Genomic DNA, 21128 nt, shown 5'->3' with positions numbered 1-21128 from the left:
TTCGAGGCTCAGGTTCCATCCGCCTCCACTACAACAAATCAGGTAAGCGACCCTAGGCAGCCCCTTCGCGGAGTGGTCGACGGACACATTGGGGCGTCGGCGCAGTGTCTCCGCAAGGAGCGGGCTGCTCCTCCCATTGGCTGAACGAGTCCAGCGTTGTTGCCTGGGCAACGGGAGAGACAGGTAAACAACGAAGCGTGTGGCGCTGAGACTGACGCGTCCCCATCGAGCCGCGGACGGGCCCGGGAGAGGGCCCAGCTGAGGGGATGGAGGGGGAGGGGGAGGGGGACGGGGAGGGGGAGGAAATGGGGAAGGGGGACGAGGCTCCGGCTCACCCCGAGGAGTCCCCTGTGGAGGCAGAGGGCCCGGGGCCCGTCGCGGAGGAGCAGGCGGCCGGAGAGGAGAGGCCGGAGGAGGCCGAGGGCGATCGTCCCCTTGAGAAGCCGGCGGGGGAAGAGGCTGCCGCGGAGGAGGGGGAGGCAGAGTCGGAACACAGAGCGGGCACGGGGCCTCCTTCGCCGGCGGCTGAGGGAACCCCCGAGGCGGAGGCGGCAGCCGCCCCAGAGGCGCCCACCAGCGCCAGCTTCACGGAGGGCGAGGCCGAGGAGCCGCCCCCGCTGCAGGTGGGGGAAGTGCTCAGCCCCCCGGAGAGCTGGGGGGAGGGGCGGCTCAGCCTGCCCCTGCTGGAGCTGGGCAGCCCGGAGGAGGAGGAGGAGGAGGAGGCGGCGGCGGAGGAGCAGCGGCGGCAGCGCGCGGAGCTGACCGAGCAGTACCGCCTCCTGCTGGCCGAGCGCGAGCGCACGCGCCAGTACAACGGGCACCTGCAGTTCAAGCTGTACGAGCTCTTCCGCAAGAAGGGCGAGGAGCCGCCCCGCGCGGAGCTGGAGGAGCTCGTCTCCGACAAGGAGCACCGCTACACCCGCTACCTGGCCATGCTGGGGGAGCTGAGGGGCCAGCTGGCCCAGCAGAGGGCATGGTACCAGCTCCAGATAGACGACCTGGAGCAGCGCTGCACGGAAAAGCTGGAGCAGGTGAACGCCGACTGGCTCGCCTTCCAGGCCTGCAAGAAGGAAGTGACCCTCTTCACCATAGGGCGCCAGCTGGGGGGGAAGGAAGCTGCCATGAAGGAGGTGGAGCACATACAAGCCAAGGAGCAGCGTAAAGAGAAGGAGATGAGTGAGGTGAGCCCACCCCTAACCTGGGACATGAGCTTCCAGAGCAGCGTCCATGACACCTAGGGGAGGTGGTCCACAGCTAGCATCACCGTAGAGTACCTCCCCCTCTAATGCATATATTTTCAACTTTGGGCCAGATTTATAAAAGCAGTTAGGCACCTATAAATGAAGGAGCCACTTGTGAAAATCCTACTAGGTATCTAGCACCTGCTAAAATTCAGAAGAAGATGCTTCATGGATTAGGTCATTTATACTTAGACTTGACAAAGCACAAAGAAGGCCTGTCTTGATAGAGAGGTGGATTAGAAAAGTTAATAAATCTTTCCTGCTCTCTCATTTCTACCATTCTAGGGCCGGTTGGAAAACATCAAGCTGCAGCATAAGGTTGAAAAGCTTGAAGCCAGCCTGAAAGCTCAAGAGGAGCTGGCAGAAGGACTGCACCTGATAGACTATGAGCAGCTGAAGATAGAGAACCAGACCTACAATGAGAAAATTGAGGAGCGCAATGAAGAGCTTCTGAAGCTCCGGAAGAAGATCACTAACACAGTGCAAGTCCTGACCCAGCTCAAAGAAAAATTGCAGTTTGTAGAAGCTCAGAATCAAGACCGAAGGGCCCAGCTGATGGAGATTGAGGCACTGGTGGCCCAGAAAAGAGAGATTCTGACCAGAACAAAACAGGCTAGGGATAGTTTACGGGTACAGAACCTGAAGTTGCGACAGAAGTGTGGGCTTCTCGGAAGTGAGATACTGCTGCGGGATTTCGAGAACAAGGTGGATACTGCTGAAGTGCTAAGTCAGCAGCTGGAGATGCTGAAACGTCACCATGCTGGACTCACCCTTACTTGCAAAGCTGTAAAGAAAAAAATCAAGGAAGCAAAATCCTTTCTACCAGAATGAGGATTTTGGAGAAGAAAGTGAGGTTAAGACAGAAAAACAAAAATTGAGCACTTAAATTGGTTTATTTATCTCTGAAAGTGTTTTTCATGTACAGGCTTGGTATGTAGTAAAAGGGTGAAATATTCTCAATTTCACATCTAATGAAAACTTTGTTTCCCAAGTTTTAATAGTATACATTCCATCAGGAGACTGCCATCAAGTTATACCTTTTTCAATGGCTCATGAAAAAACCAAGAGTAATTAGCCAAATATGCTATCAGATAGATATTTTAAGTCTGCTTTTAAAAAACACACACACTGGCACTATTCTAATCACTGGCAGCATCACCTTCTGGTGTAAGCAAAAAACTGCAAGTCAAATGCCCTCAGATTCCAGTCCTGGTTCTGCCACTAACTCACTGTGTGGCTTTGGGAGTCTGTTCCCCACCCACAATGCTGAAGTAGGTGTACTTACCTACCTGTGTCTCAGACATGTTTTGAGGATTAATTTTTGTAAAGCTCTCTGAAGATATAAAGTGATATAGATTGTAAATAATACAGTTTCCTAGGAGCTTGTTTTAGTATTAATACATAGCAGTTGTCTTATATTTATATGCACAATACACTATATAGGTGTTAACTAACCTAGTTATCCTCAAGCTACGGTTGGTGAAGCACCTGTGATCTGCAGCATCTTCTCTATTGGTCTACAGAATTAAACAGTTTGGCAGCCAAGCAGCAGAGAGTTGAAAGGGAGATCCATGAAAAGTTCTCTTATGAAGATGTTCACAGAATGAAAGAGCTGCAGAATTATGCATGCTAATTAATCCTTAAATCATCCTTGTGATGGAGTTAATTTATTGGCCACTGGTGGATGAAAAATTCTTGCAGAGGGCAGGATTGCATGCACTGGTCTAGTAAGTAATGAGTGGCTAGGGCCTGACCTTTTTCTGGTTTCTAATATTAAAAGAAATGTCTCTACAGCAGTGAAATAATGTGGGTCAGAACAGTGGCAGGGGGTTATAACTTCAGTACTTAGTGAGCAAGATGATCAGCAGTAGTTTTAACATTGGCATTTATTTACTAAGGCAATAGACACCTTAGACATACTTTACCTGGAGATCCAAATCTCTCCTAACCCCAGTAAATCATGCTGGTTCATTGTGGACTTAGTACAGATCCTAAACTACACAAGTTCATGCAATAAGCATAATTAGACATATCAGTCTCAAAGTCTGCACACGTTCAACATACATCTGAGAAATGACAGCATCGTGAGGTTCTAATTACAAAATGAACAAAAAATATTCTTGCCTTTTCAGTAACAGTCCAGTGCACTAGATCTTGGCAAACAAGAATCAGCCAACTTATTCTGAGTTTTCTTAGCTAAGGTATATAAAAGAGTAGATTAAAAAGGATTAAGAAGTTTCTAAAAATGTTTACAACTTTTTTTTTCTAGTTGATCTCTGAAGTAGCTTTTCTGAGTCACCTTAACATTGGAAAAAAATTGATACCACACCTAAAAAATTCTCAGTTGGGAGGGAGGAATTGGGATCATGATGGAAAGCTGGTCATTTCATTACTGAGAGCATAAAAGGTTGGTCTTCTATCCTGGAGAGATTACAGTCTCTGAAAACAATCCTGCATGGTCTTGGAACAGATTAGATGCCACAGTATATGTTTTTCATCTTCTCTAATTAGTTTGATTTGATGATGTCCCTTAAAGTCTTTTTTTTTTTTTTTTTTGCAAAATGGTTTGAGTCACAGCAAAACAATTCAACTGTACTAAATACCTCATTTTTATGTCTATTGATTTTTAGTGCTCTACTAAATCTCCAGTAGTGATGAGAGACTACAAAATAAGTTGACTAATAGGGGCAAAACACCACTACCCAGTTTAATCTTTTCTCTCTTGCAGACACTAGCCAGCATAAGGAGACATATCAATAAATATAGTGGCCAACATCTTAAATGAAAAAGGGAAATAAATTTATAAAACCCTGTTTCTTTCAGGTTAAGCCCAGTTACTCGGGCAAATAGGTAAGCTCTTCATCAGCTAAAATTTTAAGTTAAAGATGTCCTGTTGTGCAGTAGAGCATCTATTTGGTTTCCTATTCAATTGTTTTGGTAAAGATATAAGGACATAGGAGTAATGGACTCCCTGTAACAGAATTACACTATCTACTTCAGCCTCAGTATGATGATCAAGTTACAGTTCTCTTTCACCATAGCATTTATGAAGCTTGCTCTATTTTCTGTTGTACTTACTCTCCCGCTACTCCGGAGGAGCAATATGTATTATTCCTACTTTTTGATGTATGTTCCAAAGCCCTACTAGTGTAGTTGGATTTCCTTTAAATAGTCTTCTTACACTTTGTTCCTTTTGTCTCAAGTGAAAAAATAAAATGGCTTATGTGACACTTTTTAAGACTATAAGCAGCAAGGGCTAACATGCCTTTCACTTTCAGGTACATATGGCCCAAGGAGGAGAGGCTAGTAGGCACGGAAAAGAAGCTCCTCAGGGTGGAGGTTTGACTGAGCTGGGGAAGAATGTAGGGAGCAAATGCACTCTTCAGCTGTTAAAAACAAATGAACATTCACTTAATCTTATGCAACTTCCTTGGAAATTTCTTCTCTCATTGTGTCCCAATGTTGTGAGAACAAACAGCTACAACTTTGGTCTTCCAAAGCCCTTCCTCCTGAGGAAATTGATTAGAATTTCAAACTGTAACCAGAAGTCGGCAACATGTCTGTACACTGACACCAGTGTCCATAGTAAAAATTTTGAGGTCCTTGGGGGTGCTCACCTCCGGCAGCTCCCCACCAGTGTCTTTCTCCCCACCCCCATGCTGTTGCTGGCAGAGGCGTGGCCAGGCGCCTCTGTAGGCGTACTGCCTCTGTGCCCCCTAGGAGCTTCAGGGGCAGTACCTGCGGAGAGGGCAGTGCGCAGAGCTGTCTGGCTGCGCCTCCGTGTAGGAGGCGGGCGGGGGAGGGGAAGACGGACATGATGCTGCTTCTGGGAGCTGCTTGAGGTAGGCGCTGCCCAGAGCATGCACCACTGACCCCCTCATGCACCCCAACCCCCTGCCCCAGCTCTGATCCCCCTCCTGCCCTCTAAACCCCTCATCCCCAGCCCCACCCCAGAGCATGCACCCCCAGCTGGAGCCCTCACACCCCCCCCCAAGCCCCCTGCTCCAGCCCAGAGCCCCTCCTGTCCCCCAAACACCTCATTTTTGGCCCCACCCTGGAACCTGCACCCCCAGCCCAGAGCCCATACACCCCATCCCACACCCCAACCCCCTACCTCAGCCCCGAGCCCCCTCATACCCCCGCCAATGTCCATCACTAAGTCCAGTAATTTTGTCAAGTGTCTGTCGCGCAACATGGTGGTGCTGACCCCCTAACTATAACATGAAACTCAGGAGATCCATGGACCTTCCTATGGGAGAGTACAATATGGCACCATACAGGAACTGTTAAACCTGAAAATCCCTTTCTTTGTAAACCTTATTGCCAGTATGTGCTAGCTGGAAAAAAGGAAGCAATTCGAAGTATTTTCAAGCAGACTGGGATTATAGCCGTCAGAACAGGGAAGGGAAAATAAATAGTTTAAAAAAAACCAAACACTATAAAACTGGAGCATATGCAAAGTTGGAGTTTCTGTTTCATTCAGTGAATGGAGTCAGGAAGAGGAATTGATTCCTTATCAACAGGTTGGGTATTAGTATATAAACTCAGGAACTTCAGCGTGGATTACACTGTAATTGACACCATGTGATCTAGATAAATTTACATGATTTTAGTTAATAAAACCATATATACAGTTCAAAAAAGTTCAAGTTTGATACATGTACTTCAACAAAAATTGATAATTGTACATAAAAACAAACATGATATACAGAGTGTCAATAGTTCTTTACATATTCTAGTATTTAAAACATTCAAAAATAGAAGCCATTATAAAGTACCTTTCAAAATGAAATTCTTTACTAAATGATACATTTTGACTATTACTGATTGAAGATGTAAAATATTTTGTTTTATGTAAAGTGCAGGTTGCACAAAATCCCAAACCAGGTTGCAGTCTTCCTAGTTTCTCTTGTTTGCTGCATGTAAAGTGAAAGTTGCATACTTCTAAATTATTGCAGCATTTTCATTTTTTTAAACCTCTGGGGGGAAAAATATCAACTCTCTGCTTTGATGGAGAACAGGGGAATCTCAATGCATCATGTTACACATACCCTTGAACACCTGAACAATAAAATCAAGTTGTCAAAAATCTGGTATGCAATCCCTGAATTTAATTATGAAAACCTTCCTTAATAGCTAATTATGATATTTGGTATGCTGTCAGAAAATTAAAAAGCTACAGTGGCAAATAATCCTATTCCATTATTACACATCTCAACAGCATTATCAAAATTCAAGCATATTTTCAAATCAAGTATACTGAAAAGTTTAAACAACTATCTTTAAGCAGGTGAAAATTTTTCCCAAATACAAGGTTTTTGGGGGGAAAGGGGGTTTAAACAAACTGTGCAAAGCTCCTTATTGCATTGCTTTTTTCATTACTTAAAGAACATACCTTTATGTACACAAATAAATCAATTAGAAAATATATACATCTTCTAAGAAAAAAATCAACCACAGAACAAAATAATTACATCTGCAAGTAACAAACAGTGTACAAGTGCTGCAGCAGGCCTTTTTCCACAACCAAGTCCATTTTCAGTATTAACATTAAACATCCGATTAGATGGGGAGCAAAATGAGACCAGATTGGGGATGGCTGCTAAATATCCAGTAGCTAAACATTGCATTCCAATAAGGTAGGTGAACCATGTTCTGACTCACTTGGTTTAAAAGGACCTAAAAATTAAGTTGCAATGAAGACTAAGTTACAGTTTCGAAGCCAGCTACAGTACCATCTAACTGGATGTATACTGAGGATAAAGTTGGTCTGCATAAATACGTAATGTATAGTACGTAAATGTATAGTGCAAATGTTCTTGATGTTAGGCCTCTATACACCTTCACAAAAAAGGCATATCTGTGATATTAAAAAGGTAATGTAGATCAAAAGGTACTGACTTTCCAATTTTCTATTGCACTTCATTGCATCTACAATGCCAATATCAGTCACGAAAGGACCAAAGCTAAGCAATTTCTGAGGAGAGAATGGAAATGCCATTCTGATGCCTGGACATTTACCTTCACAAGAATTTTTACTATGCTGCTAGTTACTGAAGAAATTAATGGCCAGCACCAGAAATAAACTAAGTAGCTAATTATGGTAGGTATACAAAGTGCGGAAGGGGAAGAGGGGCCAAAGAGGTAACAGACTTGCGAGCTGCATTTGCATTACATACTCTTTGAAGTGATAGAATCCTGAAGCACTTATTTGGAAAAATCATTGTTGCATTTGAGTCTAAGATTACAGTCAAAATACCACTTATTGAAAATATACTACTTCACTAATGGACAGTATTTTGCAAGTATCCTATAGACATTTTACATTATACGCTGTATGTACTTGGAATTTAATAGTGTGTGCAAGTATACTTCCACTTTTAATCCAGTTCTCTCTCATCTATACTTGTGTTTCAGACATCATCAGAGCAGCCAGCATAAAGACAGACTGAAGGGTGATGGTGAACATAAGATCCAAAGCTAGAGAGGATCCAGAAATTCCCATTTACAGCTATCAAATACATATTGTTTCAGTTATTTTCCCTTTTCAGTGTTGAAATTCATATTTATAAAGCAATTTATCCCATGAAGTTTTTTGTATAGTGTACAATGTAAATCATGGACACGTATGATTTACAATCAAACAGCTGATGAAGGCAGAGAAAATTTTAGCTGTATAATGGAAATATGCAACTGCAGTTTGCCATCTGCGTAACTTGCTCAAGCATAGTACCGTGTGGTACAGGCTGGTCTTAAAGAACACCGTTATCCTCAAAAAGAACTAGATCAATGGATGAATTTTACTCATCCCATTAGCGAATTACCAGTTCTTGACACTTTCCCCAGCAAACCTCACTTGCTAATTACCATTTACTAGCATCTTACTTCTGTTCAATAGGTGCATGGGAGTGAGCCAATGGGAAATAATGCTATAATACTACAGATCAGCCCTTGGAGAGCTTAGTACCCTGTGGGATTAATGTGGCACTTTCCCAATGCATCCATATGGGTGGGAAACACTGTTGCAAGGCAGGCTGAAAATGGACTCTGCTGCTGTACTGCTAGTCTGACTCCTCCCTCCCTATTTTTAAGTGTATTTTCTACTTACCATGGTGTTTGTGTTTGGTCTTGGTTTTCAGTTAATGGGATGGAATGTAGTTCTATTTTAACAGTTTCTTTGGTAAATGAGGCCTATAGATTTTTTAAAAAGAGGACATTTCTAAGAAAGTGGTCCTTACCTCACTTAACTATGAACTCCAGTACCAGTTATGGAACAGGTTCTCCAAATCCACCTATACTTATGCATGTATATTCTGGTTAAGAATCAAACTGGGGAGTAACTTTCAAAGCAACTCACGTTGTTACCAATTACCAGTATTTAAAAATATTTATACTGAAATAAAAAAGGCAAGCTTAAAATTGCCTGGTTTCATTGCCTTTGTTAAAAGTGCAGAATGTATAAAGCTGTCCACAGCAAACACACATTATATTAAGCTTCTTAAGGCTAAGCCTTGGTTTTGTTACTTAAAAAGTTTTTCTTTTCCATTTTTTTCTTTAAGGCCAATTCCAGTGCTAAACAAAAAACTCAAAACAACACACTTGTAGCTCTACATATTGAGTTCATCTTGACATACAATTGCCACTTCATATTCTTTTCCCTTGGATCTCAATTTGAGGCAACCATAGTTTCAGTGTTTGAGTGAAGGGCTTCCTCTTTCCACTTCCCGGTTGTCTTTCTGCAGGGCAGCCAGTACCTAGACATTTCAAAAAGGGAGTTGAGAGAAAGAAAAAACACACAATGAAGTTAAAAACAGACTTTAACGTATTTGGTTACAGTGTACCAACAAGCTATTGCACGATTTTCCCATTCCGTTACCTCAGAGCATGAATATTTAAAGAAATTATTTTCAAAAAAATTTCAAACTTTGAAAGATCCTCTGCAGTAAACGGGAGGTCTGAGAAACAGCTAACATCATAAGACTTTGGGGCACTTTGCCACGTGGGCACTGTGTCACTTCTCCATCCCATTTGACCAGGTACAAAATCTAAGGTGAAGAGAAAAAAACCAAAACCAGGCACCACGAAGCCTAGGGGTTGGTTCACGACTCTTTGACATGCTTATAGTAGAACATCTCTTTCTGCCACCAGAAATTGCCTGAGAAAAAACGTATTTCCAAATGAATCTTAACTGCTTGAAACTGTAGTGAATAAATGTTATGTTAGATGATGACAGTGGTAGCAATAACAATTAGAGAAGAGGACTGAGTGACTGGATTTCAAACGAAGATCTCAAATGGTACTGCACTGATTTGCTTGTCTAGGTCAAGGCACTGAAGTAAACACATTTATACGTTGTACCCCGGACACTCGAAACAAACATTTGTTGCAGGACACAACTATTTGTGGTCTACCCTAGGGCTCAGCCAAGGTGGTCTCTACAGTTTCTCATTTCAGCACAAAGAAATGCAGCTATCGACAAGTAGCTTCTTTCTCTGCAGAGGTATGAGCAGAAAGCCAAATTTGCGTTGCCATATTTGACCACTATTTGGCTGAGGTTATGACCGGGGATCCTAGTTTTCAATGATAAAACAAAATTCTCTGATAAAAACCAAACATACATACAAATATGTGTTTTTCCGCGATTAAAATGAAATGCTGAACTTTATTTTCCCTACACACCATATTTTATATATATATATCAGTTGAACATGTTTTATTGATACATTTACAATTTTAAGCAAGTTGGAAGCCTATCAGGGCCCATCACTATGATAAAATAGAATAGTCCAGTCACAGTGCCTTGTTTCTTTACTGTTGTCGATGGCCCTGCTGTTTTAGCCTAGTTCTAGTTTCTTTTCTTTCAGTTTATGTTTAGCACTTTCCATATGTTTTACAATTGTCTGCCTTTGAATGTAAACAGCCCTGCTGCATACACAGTATAGAACAGCATATTACCAGCAGCATGAAATTTGTCCTTGCCAAACTCAATGGGGGGAGCGATAGCTCAGTGGTTTGAGCATTGGCCTGCTAAACCCAGGGTTGTGAGTTCATTCCTTGAGGGGGCCATTTAGGAATCTGGGACAAAATTTGGGATTGGTCCTGCTTTGAACAGAGGGGTGGACTAGATGACCTCCTGAGGGCCCTTCCAACCCTGATATTCTATGATTCAATGACATCGTCTTTACGGGTGACAAAAGTTTTCAGCATCTTTTCATAATTTAAATTACTCACATCTAGAGGCTGAAGTGGAATTTGAGATGTGTTAAAACACAACCCCCATATGCTGTTGAATAATTTCTATATGCCGAAGCAGTTTATTGAAGTATGTATAGTTATGTAAATTTAAAGCACATTCAAAAATCAACCACAAGAGGGGGAGGAGGTTGCATGTATTGAATAAGTGACATTGGTACTTTCAGTAAAATTTAGTTAATAGTAAATGTTATTTTTTCACAAAATGTAAAAACTAAAGATTCTCTGTAAAAAAAATGCAAATTCTAGGTTTTCTGGGGCAATTGGATTTCTAGGATCCCTGTTAAGGACAGTTTGGCAACAGAGTGCTGATGGAGAGGAGAAAATTCATAGAGGATTCAGTTGTCTCATCTTTTCCCACAAACCAAACCAATTTTTGTTTTTGTTTAAATATGAAGTTGTAATAGTGAACATCTACGTCTCAGTTTTCTTTAACCTCTTTTCCCATTAATAGGAGAAAAAGGAGAAAAACGCTCCACACTGCCACTATTCAAGCTTGGATCCACCACAATTTTATTGCAATGAGTACTGATCCAGCTCCTGATTTCCAGAGGGGAGACGTTCAGGACAACCAGCCTTTTCACTAAATGTTCACCTACCAACATTATAAAGTGATCTACACGCCTACCAAACCGTAAAATATACTCTGTTCTGCATTGTCGCAGGCACTGCCAAATACACCTTCATTTGTTATTAAAAAAATGAGACTAATACGTTCTCTTTACCTGAGCCCACTTTTTGTTTCTACTTTGCATCTGAATTGCAGCAATAGATGTGAAGAATTCTTCTGAAGGCAAGTCCTCTGGTAACTTTGTTAGGAACTGGGCTATGTGAATAAAGTCCATTTTGGTCAAAATATCTTCAAAAAGTCTTAATATTCCCAAGGCTGTACGGAATAGGAACTCCTCTCCATCCCGGCAGAACACATCCCAGACACGACATGCAAGGTCGAGTGGCAAAGACTTGCTGTACAATGTGAATATCCTGAAAACAGAGGAAAATCTTTAGGGTTAGGGTATAAAAAAAATTTAAGCGGCAGAACAGAAGCACACAAGTCTTTAATAACAGCTGAACAACAGTTTGTTTGTGATCAGGTACTGGAAAGTTCTTTTATATTTGGTATTTTACACTGGTTTCACAGAAAGTATAATTTAGATTTCAAAGCTATTCAAAATGTGCTAAGTGACGTACATACTTATAGGAAGACCCAGTTCCTTTCGCTAATGGACATAAAATCCATAAAGAGAAAGAATGGGGGTGGGAAAGGGATGTAATATACAGTGTAGGCTGAGTGACATTAGGCATGTCTTATAAATTAAGTTTCCTCACCGCACTCCCCCGCCCCAACTCCTTTTGTCTTCTCACATGCTAATTTCCAGCTTAAAATTCCAGGGATCTTATGCCATGCCTCTTCCAGCGTTTGACCCTGCTCCCCTACCTATAGATGAGTAGTTCTCTCAGGATATATAAGTGAAATAGGTGGCTTATTCGGTTTGTTCCAACTGCCATGGAAGAAGTAGGTCTTCAGGTAGGATTTGTGTAAGGAGAGGGTAGTAGGGCTTTGATATCCAGCTCAGAGGAAGATGATGAAGGTGTGGAAATGGTTGCAGGAGAAACAGACAAATTGAGCAAAATGACTGACATAGTTGGTGGAACACAAGAGTGGAAAAGTTCTGGTGATGAGATAAGAAGGTAGGGGAACAGTGGTTAATCTTGAGGGTGGTCACAGGAAACTTGAACTTAATGCAACAGAGAACGGGAAGCAGCTGGTAGGATTTAAAAAAAAGAGAGAGACAGACATATGGGCCAGGAAGATTACTTTAGAGACTGTATTTTGAAGAGGGCCTGGAGGGGGCAACATGGATATTGAGGTGGCCAGAGAGGAAGCAGTTCTAATAATCATGATGGGAGATGAGGGTTTCAACAACAGCTTTAGCAGTGTGGCCACAGCAAAGAATGAATCTTACTAACATTGCATAGGAAGAATCCGCAAGATGTGGACACAGCCAGGGTGCATGCCAAAGGGAGAAAGAGGAATTGAAGATTACCCCCAGAGTCCAGGCCTGACTGACCAGGAGAATAGTTGTATTCAACAGTGACAGAGAAAACGGGAGTGGGGAGAATTTTGGTGGAAAGGTCAGTTCAGGCAACCCTGAATTTAAAGGGATGGCAAGATACCCAGTGGGGAATTGATGAAGGGAGAGACAAATGTGTCAATCACAGGCAAAAGATGGCATAGTTCAAACTGCATGAGTAGCTGAATGTGCCAGAGAAAGGCTACAGAAACAATAGCCTAAGAGAGAACCTTCTCTTGGTACTGAAACCACATCCTCACTAGCCTCCAAGGGCCCACAGGTCCTCCGAATTGCCCAAAATATTGACTGTATTGCAGTATGAAATGGAGTGATACTCCAACTCCTTCGTTCACTCATCTTCGTTCTGGAAGACAAATCTGTTTTCATTCACACTAGTAGCATCATAGTAGTGACCAAATGTCAGTAGAGTGTCACTGGCATCCCACTCTACCCTATTAGACTATAGATAACTAAACAAGTAATTCATATTGTATCATTACTAATTCCAGCTTCTAACTATACCTCTGCACTGAGAGTGTGGCTATGGCCATACTGCAAGTATATTTTCTAACATTCTGAATGATCACAGTTAGTGTTCCTATGAACAAACTGTTGCACAGAATTTTTCTCCAGCAGAGGTCAGCAAATCACCTAAATCAAACTTTAAACCCTCTTCCATCAATTCCCTTAAGTTTTATAAAAGAAGCTGAACTTCTATGTATAGTAAATAAATAGTAGTTACTGCTTGAATACTAACTGATGTAGTATTTACCATAGGAGGCCTATCCTTTACTTAAAATGGAGTTGTTATAACAGCAAGAATTAGCACAATAGAATAAATCAGAAGACAAAATGCAATTCTTTGCATATAGTTTTGATGCCATTTGCTTTGAATTAAAAAGGAGTAACTTTGCAGGCCTTCACGGACGACTTCTGCTTGCTTTATCAGATTATTTGAATAATAATACCTAAACACCACATATCATGCTCTTCCCTCTGGAAGAAAGTAGTTTACAAAAATGGGCAAACATTTTCCCCATTTTACAGATAGGCAGATGTGATTAAGTAATTTTCCCAAATTCATACAGCAAATAAATAAATTTGGAAACAGAACCAAAAGACATGAAAATTCAATACTAAAATTTGCCTGTTTTATTTATATATGATCATGGTGGTTTGTAAAAAAGAAAAGTAGAAAACATAAAATAAGAACAATGCATTCCACACAGACCTTAATTTCTAAATATAAAAATAGACAAGCCAGAGAAGGGGCAAATAATGGAGAATACCACACTCTTCCAGAGGCATAAAGTTTTGTTTTTGTTTAAATCCTCTCTGACTGGTGACTGGCTTTGTTGCTGTGTAGTCTACATGCACTTCTAAGAGATTTATGGAAATCATGCCCCATGTAAAAAGCCCTTTCATTTGAATCAATATAACATAATTGTTAAGCCCTGTAGTCAAATGTATGTAAAAGGATACCCAAGTTTCCTAAGCAACAAGCTGTACAGTGAACAGTGCAGCGTGACTGTGGAGTGATTAAAATGGCCCTGAAACACTATGTCAGGCAACCTATGGCATGCATATCAAAGACGGCACGGGAGCAGATTTTTAATGGCATGGTGCTGCCTGCTGGGTTCTAGCTGCCAGCCCCGCTCAGCCCGCTGCCGAACCCAGGCCGGCAGTGAGCTGAGCAGGGCCGGCGGCCGGGACCCCGGCAGGCAACAGCGTGTCATTAAAAATCCTGCCCGCCCCAGCTCACTCTTCTTCGCCCCCCAGCTGGGGCAGAGTGAAGAAATTTGGTCCTGCTGGCTGCTGCTGCAGAGCAGACAAGCTCCCCCTCCCCCACCTCTTCCCCCAGCATGCTGGGTTCCTGCCCCTCCTCCTTTCCCTCCCTGGCGCTGATCAGCTGATGGCCCTTGCAATGGAGGGGGAGAAGCGGAGCCGCAGTGCGCTTGCTGCTCCTGGGAGGAGGCGGAGATGAGGTGGGGATGGGGCAGTGAAATCAGGGCATATCCCCTCCAGACCCCTGCTGTGAGCCGCTCTGGGAGCGCCCCATGACCCCTGTACCCCCTCCCAAACCCCCAGCCCTCTGCCCTGACCCCTGCACCCCCCCGCACACTCCCAGCCCCCCCACACCCCCTGCCCTGACTCCTGCACCCTCCTCACATGCCCCCAGCCCCCCCACCCCATGCCCTGACTCTTGCACCCCCCCCATTCCCATCCCCACCCCTCACACCGAACAGGAGCTCCTGCACCCCCCCCCATTCCCACCTGCACCCTTCGCACCAAATGGGAGCTGCTCAGGTAAGCACCCCACACCCAAATTTCCTGCCCCAACCCTGAGCCCCCTCCCCTCATTCTAGCTCCTGGCCAGACCCTGCACCCCAACCTGCTCCTTCATCCCCAGCCCTTTGCTCAGTGCACTCCCACCCTCAGCTCAGTGCAGGGCGGGGGGAGAGAATGGGCTAGAACCAGGGAGAAGGTAGGTACCCACTCTATGTGGGCAGGGCCAGGATCCCAGACCGGCAGCGGGCTAAGGAGGGCCAGCAATCGGGACCCTGGCTGGCAGGAGCCGGCGGATGGAACCCCAGACTGGCAGCGGGCTGAGTGGCAGTGGGCTGAGCTGTGCAGCTCACTGCCAGTCTGGGGTCCAGGCCGCTGGTCCCGATAAGCCCACTGCCAGTCTGGGGTCCAGGCCGCTGGCCCCGATAAGCCCACTGCCAGTCTGGTGTTCCGGCTGCCGGGCCCCTTGCTAGCCAGGGTCCCGGCCACAGGACCTGTGCAGCCTGCTGCCGGCCTAGGTGAATGGAACCGCAGGCTGGCGGCGTAAGATCAGCATTTTAATTTAATTTTAAATGAAGCTTCTCAAACTTTTGAAAACCTTGTTTACTTCATATACGACAATAGTTTAGTTATATAATATATAGATTTATAGAGAGAGACCTTCTAAAAAACGTTAAAATGTATTACTGGCAGGCAAAACCTTAAATTAAAGTGAATAAATGAAGAGTCAGCACACCACTTCTGAAAGGTTGCCGACCCCTGCACTACGTGGTCATCAGGGCACATGGCAAATAGATAGTCTCTAGAGCTGACTGTGTATCATTAAAATTGGATGATAATGAGTTCATTTGCTCTGTCTTTATCCATAAAAGCTGTTCTGTTGTCATGACTTCAGTCCTGACCTAAATTACCCATGTGCATAAAAATGACAGCTATGCAGAAAGTTACAGAAATTTTCAGCTCCATGCACTAGAATAACCTCTCCTTTACTGAAAAAATGTACTTGTAGGATAAAAAGAATCACTCTGAAAGCACTAATCATACTCTATTCTCTTCAGAAATTGAAAGGAATTGGGATAATTAACTCATTAATGCTAGTAAGGAGTTTATGTATAAATCCCTGGGGTTTGTCATCAGACTCTGTGGATTAGTGAACAAAACAGTGCACTGTAAAACAGTGCTTAAAACAATGATTAAAAATTGATATTGCACATACTCTAACAGAAGTTCAAACTGAAATATTTGTAACTATCAGAAATCTCAGCTACTGCTCTGAAGCTGAATTTATTACAAGTTAAAGTAATAGAGCAGTACTGATAGGGAGGCAACTATGCCACTAGCTCTTAGAACATTTCTGTCCCTATCATGCATGTGCCTTCTCTTCGTGGGAAAATCTGTACTATGGATAGGAGGGGTTTATTAACAAATAAAGGGATGTCAGATATTAGAGTAATTTAAACACAGCCATGGATGCTGTTAGGTGGAATCGGGGGAGGAGAAAGTATAGAATCATAGAATATCAGGGTTGGAAGGGACCCCAGAAGGTCATCTAGTCCACCCTCCTGCTCAAAGCAGGACCAATTCCCAGTTAAATCATCCCAGCCAGGGCTTTGTCAAGCCTGACCTTAAAAACCTCTAAGGAAGGAGATTCTACCACCTCCCTAGGTAACACATTCCAGTGTTTCACCACCCTCTTAGTGAAAAAGTTTTTCCTAATATCCAATCTAAACCTCCCCCACTGCAACTTGAGACCATTACTCCTCGTTCTGTCATCTGCTACCATTGAGAACAGTCTAGAGCCATCCTCTTTGGAACCCCCTTTCAGGTAGTTGAAAGCAGCTATCAAATCCCCCCTCATTCTTCTCTTCTGCAGGCTAAACAATCCCAGCTCCCTCAGCCTCTCCTCATAACTCATGTGTTCCAGTCCCCTAATCATTTTTGTTGCCCTTCGCTGGACTCTCTCCAATTTATCCACATCCTTCTTGAAGTGTGGGGCCCAAAACTGGACACAGTACTCCAGATGAGGCCTCACCAATGTCCAATAGAGGGGAACGATCACGTCCCTCGATCTGCTCGCTACTTATACATCCCAAAATGCCATTGGCCTTCTTGGCAACAAGGGCACACTGCTGACTCATATCCAGCTTCTCGTCCACTGTCACCCCTAGGTCCTTTTCCGCAGAACTGCTGCCTAGCCATTCGGTCCCTAGTCTGTAGCTGTGCATTGGGTTCTTCCGTCCTAAGTGCAGGACCCTGCACTTATCCTTATTGAACCTCATCAGATTCCTTTTGGCCCAATCCTCCAATTTGTCTACAGGTCCCTGCTCCTTTCAGCTCCGTTATGATGAAAATGTGCATATACAAGTATCATAAGCAACAGCCTATGAGTTTTTATTTAATCAAAATAACTTTATACAGAATTTTGTATCAGGGTATGTCACATTTTGGCTTGACATAATTGAAGCACATCAGTTAAACCCAAGTCAGACTTTATAATAGAAATGCCATCTACTTTATCCTTTTAACACATCTGTTTAGTTGCACAAAATCTTTTCTAAAAACTAATTTCTTAGAATCCAGTTATACGCACTGTTGAACCATTCAGCTGCATACCCTGGTCCTCCCTCTCTTTCCTTGTACTGTTACCTATCCTCACTTGCTGAATCTTTATTAACGTACACTGCAATCTTCAGGGCAGGGCCTGTGTCTTTAACATTCATACAGTACCTACTACAATAGTGATCCCATTCTGATTAGGTCCGTTAGTGATTACAAATACAAATAAATTTGTTGGATGGCAGAGATTTTTCTACTTCAGCATTAACCAAATTGTTACAGTTGAAAACAATGCTGTCTTCTTTCATCTACTCCTGGGAAGGAAAAGACCTGTCCAAAAGGTACTCTGTACACAGGCTCTGCACAAACGTACTATGCTACACATATCGATTGCTCGATAGCAAGCCTTGAGTCTCTAAAATCCACCAGTGGAACTCTTGTTATTAAAATAGTTATGACTTAAATACACTGGCTCTTCGAGTAGATGCAGCCATGTATTCCACTTAGGAGCGTGTGCGCCCAGTGCATCAGAGCCAGAGAGTTTTGCTTAGCAGCTCCTGTAGAGGGGCGGCACTTGCACCTCATGGCCATAGCCTCTCCCTTGGCTATATGAGGCAGTGCTGTCCTGACCCCCTTCAGTTCCTTCTTACTGCCCATGGCTGAAGTCAGAGCTCTGTGTGGTCTTAACCTCACAACCTCTGATTTTAGTGGTATAGAGTTAGTAGTACCCTTAGTGTTAGTTATATTTAGTTAAGTATTCCCCTGTGATGCCCTCACTAGAGTTTAAACATTGTCCATTGTGTGGGGGGGAATGACCCCAAACAATGATCCCCACATGCAGTGCTTGCTGTACTTGGGAGAGGCCCATGTCAAGGAGTCGTGATCGATCTTTAGATCATTCATGAAATAGACTCAAACAGCACCGGGCTGAACAGGCCATGTGGCCTGCTTTGACCCTTAGGCCCTCCTTGGATTGAAGGTCGCCCTCAGGTTCAGAAAGTTCTGCTGCTTCACAGTCTGGAGCAGGAGCCTCTCCAAAGAGACGGCGGAGCCATTCCCCATAGAGTGCACAGGGGAAAAGGTTGCATAAGACTGATCGACTCTTCCGCCTCCCCCAGGAAGAGTGTGGATCTGCACATGGCTCCTACTGGCATGGGGGATGGTGCCTATAACTGCTCACTGTTACAGACACTGTACTATCAACTCTGGTTCTGGCCCCAGGGCGTCCGTTGAATCCTGTACCAATGGGGCCGAAGCTGGCAGAGTTTTCATGTCAGTGGCGTACCAGGTGGCTACCGACCTCCTCTACCTTTCCATCCTGACCTTCTTTGGCCCAGCACTTTGCCACGTCAGCATCGTTTATAGCTCTGTTGGCTGGATGGGCCACTGAATCCCTTGGGTCCCTCAGCACCGCACCCCAATGTTCCCCTTCCACAGTCTGTGGAACAAGGGCAGGTACCAGACTTGATGCAAAGGACCTCAGTGCCAGGACACTCCTCAGCACCGCTGCAGTGAGCCCTGCAGATGTTACCTTGGCAGCTTTCACCGCCCTCCACTGCTGCTGGTGACTTGGGGGCTGATACTGCCTCAGTCACTGGTATACTTGGTGCCAGTGGTACCGCTTCCATCATTGGCACCAGGTCCGGCCTCATTCCGGTCTGACAGATGAGTCAGACTGATTACTCACTCCCTCAGGACCGGGCCCACCTTTATCCCAGAAACCCGCGGCTCCTCAACATCAAGGTCGGGGTCTTCCTCCTCCTGCTCGCCATCATCAGCTCCACATCGGGGACCATTTACGGAGCACTACGGGCACCAGCACTCATCTCGCAGTCGGGCTGGGGCCCCCTTTGGCCACTCATGCCCTATCCTTACTCAGGGAACCCATGGGATGCTGCTGAGTCACAGAGATTGCACTCCTCAGCTTGCTCTAAGGCGAGGTTGCTGGGCAGATCGGTGATGGGAACTGTGGACCCACTGCATGTTCCGGCACCAGTGAGCCTTTCCTGTGTGGAGCCCATGGAGCTGCCTCTTCCAGCTCCGCTGGTCCAGGAATGGGAGCCAGCCTTGGCAGAGTTAACCACCCCTTCTTCATACCACACAATAAAGCAGTGCCTAGTTCTTCCTCTTCTCCAGTGCTGAAGGATTTCAAGGCCCATAAGGACATTTTGCAGCACATGGCTGTTTCACTGGGCATTCAAGCAGAGATCTTGCAGGAGAATACCCATAAGTTAGTGGATATCCTGCAGCTGTCTGCTCCTGGGAAGCAGTCATGCACTTCTAGAGCCTGAAAAAGGTCCTCTGGAGCATGTTGTGTTTGGTATCACATACTGTAAAGCATACAGAGAAACGTTATTTCATCCTGGTGCAAGATCTTTTACTTCCATCTGGTCCCAAACTCCCTACCTATAACCACAGTGAATGACAGGGCGTGGCAGGGCAGGTTTAAATCCATTCCTAAGAAGGTGTGACACTACACCCCATATTCATCATGGGGGTATGGATTATGACATAATTAAATAATCTGGCCCCATGCCAAAGGGCCCCCCCACAAAGCTACATTGCTCAGGTGTAAGCTTCAGCCCTTCAGGTAGCGGGACTCAGGGCCTTGGGCTTCAGCCCCATGCAGTGGGGCTTCAACGTTTTACTCTGGGCCCCAGTGAGTCAAATGCTGGCTGTACTTGGCAGCCCCCCTAAAACTTGCTTGCGGCCCACCAGGGGACCCTGGACCCCTGGCTGAGAATCGCTGCTGTATCTGACATCTTTGACTCCTCTCCACTGGCTTCCCCACTTGCCCCTTGCCAAAGCTTTTCAAGGTTGCTTCCAAGGCTTTGTGCACCTCCTACTCCCACTCTCATGCCTTCTTTCATGCTATCCCTGTGCATGAAACAGCATCCCAGCCACAACTCAACATGTCCTCATCCTTCCATTACTGCAATCCCTCGCAAAGGTTCATCTCTCCCTGCTCCCCCACCATACACATACACACACTACCTACACCACAGCTTTTCCATTCCAATTTTACATTAAAGAAGTGAACAAAATCCGAATACCCTAAATTTGCACTCTCCTTTGGATCTCCTGGTATGTCTTGTGCTATGTATCCGTCTCAGACTGCAAGCACCTTGGACCAGAGATGCAACAAATCTTAAAGTCAGTGAACACTGTGTAAGCACAATGTTGGTGCATTAACAGATAAATAGCTCTTGAAGATCATTAACATATCAAACCTAGATTTCAATACAAACTCTCTATTATATTCATGCTATTTGTGTAGTTTTGTGTTCAAGGTCTTCAAAAGTGATTGACTGATCTGTAAAATCGGAATAATACTTCCCTACCTCACAGGGGTGTGGTGAGAACAAACATATGCAAGCCTGAAGTGTTTTGAGATCTACTGATCAAAAGCGCTATATAAGAGGTATTATTTTTATTTTAGGAGCCTCAGTTTTGGAGTATTTAAAATTAAACATCTCAAAGTGCCTGATTTTCAGAGGACATATACGCAACACTTTCTGAAAATCAGATCCCTTCTAGGGGTCTCCAGTTGACCACACCAAAATAGAGGCACCCAAATTCATTTCCCATTTTAGACACTGAGCCATTAAACACCAAGGCATTTTCCAACCAAGTATAATATTTAAAAAATGTTAACTGTGCACAACAAACCAACTGAAAGGAATGTATGGTTAAGGCTGAAATGTAAAACAGGTTCAAC

General features: G+C 44.2%; 2 protein-coding genes across 10 annotated transcripts in view; one reads left to right on the top strand and one right to left on the bottom strand.

Moving 5' to 3' along the window:
- Positions 1 to 305: 305 nt before the first annotated feature.
- CFAP184 (cilia and flagella associated protein 184) lies at positions 306 to 4474 on the top strand. Its single transcript, XM_073343206.1, has 2 exons — positions 306 to 1181; positions 1527 to 4474. The coding sequence occupies exons 1-2, from the start codon at positions 306 to 308 to the stop codon at positions 2070 to 2072; spliced, it is 1422 nt and encodes a 473-aa protein (XP_073199307.1). The 3' UTR covers positions 2073 to 4474.
- Positions 4475 to 5677: 1203 nt separating this feature from the next.
- The window catches only part of TBC1D14 (TBC1 domain family member 14), a 106857-nt gene continuing 91406 nt past the window's right edge, over positions 5678 to 21128 (bottom strand). For 5 of the 9 annotated variants that reach the window (XM_073342582.1, XM_073342583.1, XM_073342586.1 and 2 more), the window contains 2 exons: positions 11219 to 11477; positions 5679 to 8995 (listed from right to left, as the gene is read on the bottom strand). In XM_073342582.1, coding sequence (XP_073198683.1) covers positions 8930 to 8995; positions 11219 to 11477 — 325 coding nt within the window. In that variant the 3' untranslated portion in view covers positions 5679 to 8929. Of the gene's footprint in view, positions 8996 to 11218; positions 11478 to 11931; positions 12167 to 16661; positions 20535 to 21128 lie in introns of those variants that run through there. The other 4 variants (XM_073342585.1, XM_073342590.1, XR_012158733.1 and 1 more) reach the window with 3 other exon arrangements.

The sequence above is a fragment of the Lepidochelys kempii genome, chromosome 4 (assembly GCF_965140265.1).
Source record: "Lepidochelys kempii isolate rLepKem1 chromosome 4, rLepKem1.hap2, whole genome shotgun sequence".
Taxonomy (NCBI): Eukaryota; Metazoa; Chordata; order Testudines; family Cheloniidae; genus Lepidochelys; species Lepidochelys kempii.
The sequence above is the reverse complement of the archived record's forward strand: the minus strand, read 5'-3'. Positions and strand labels throughout refer to the sequence as shown.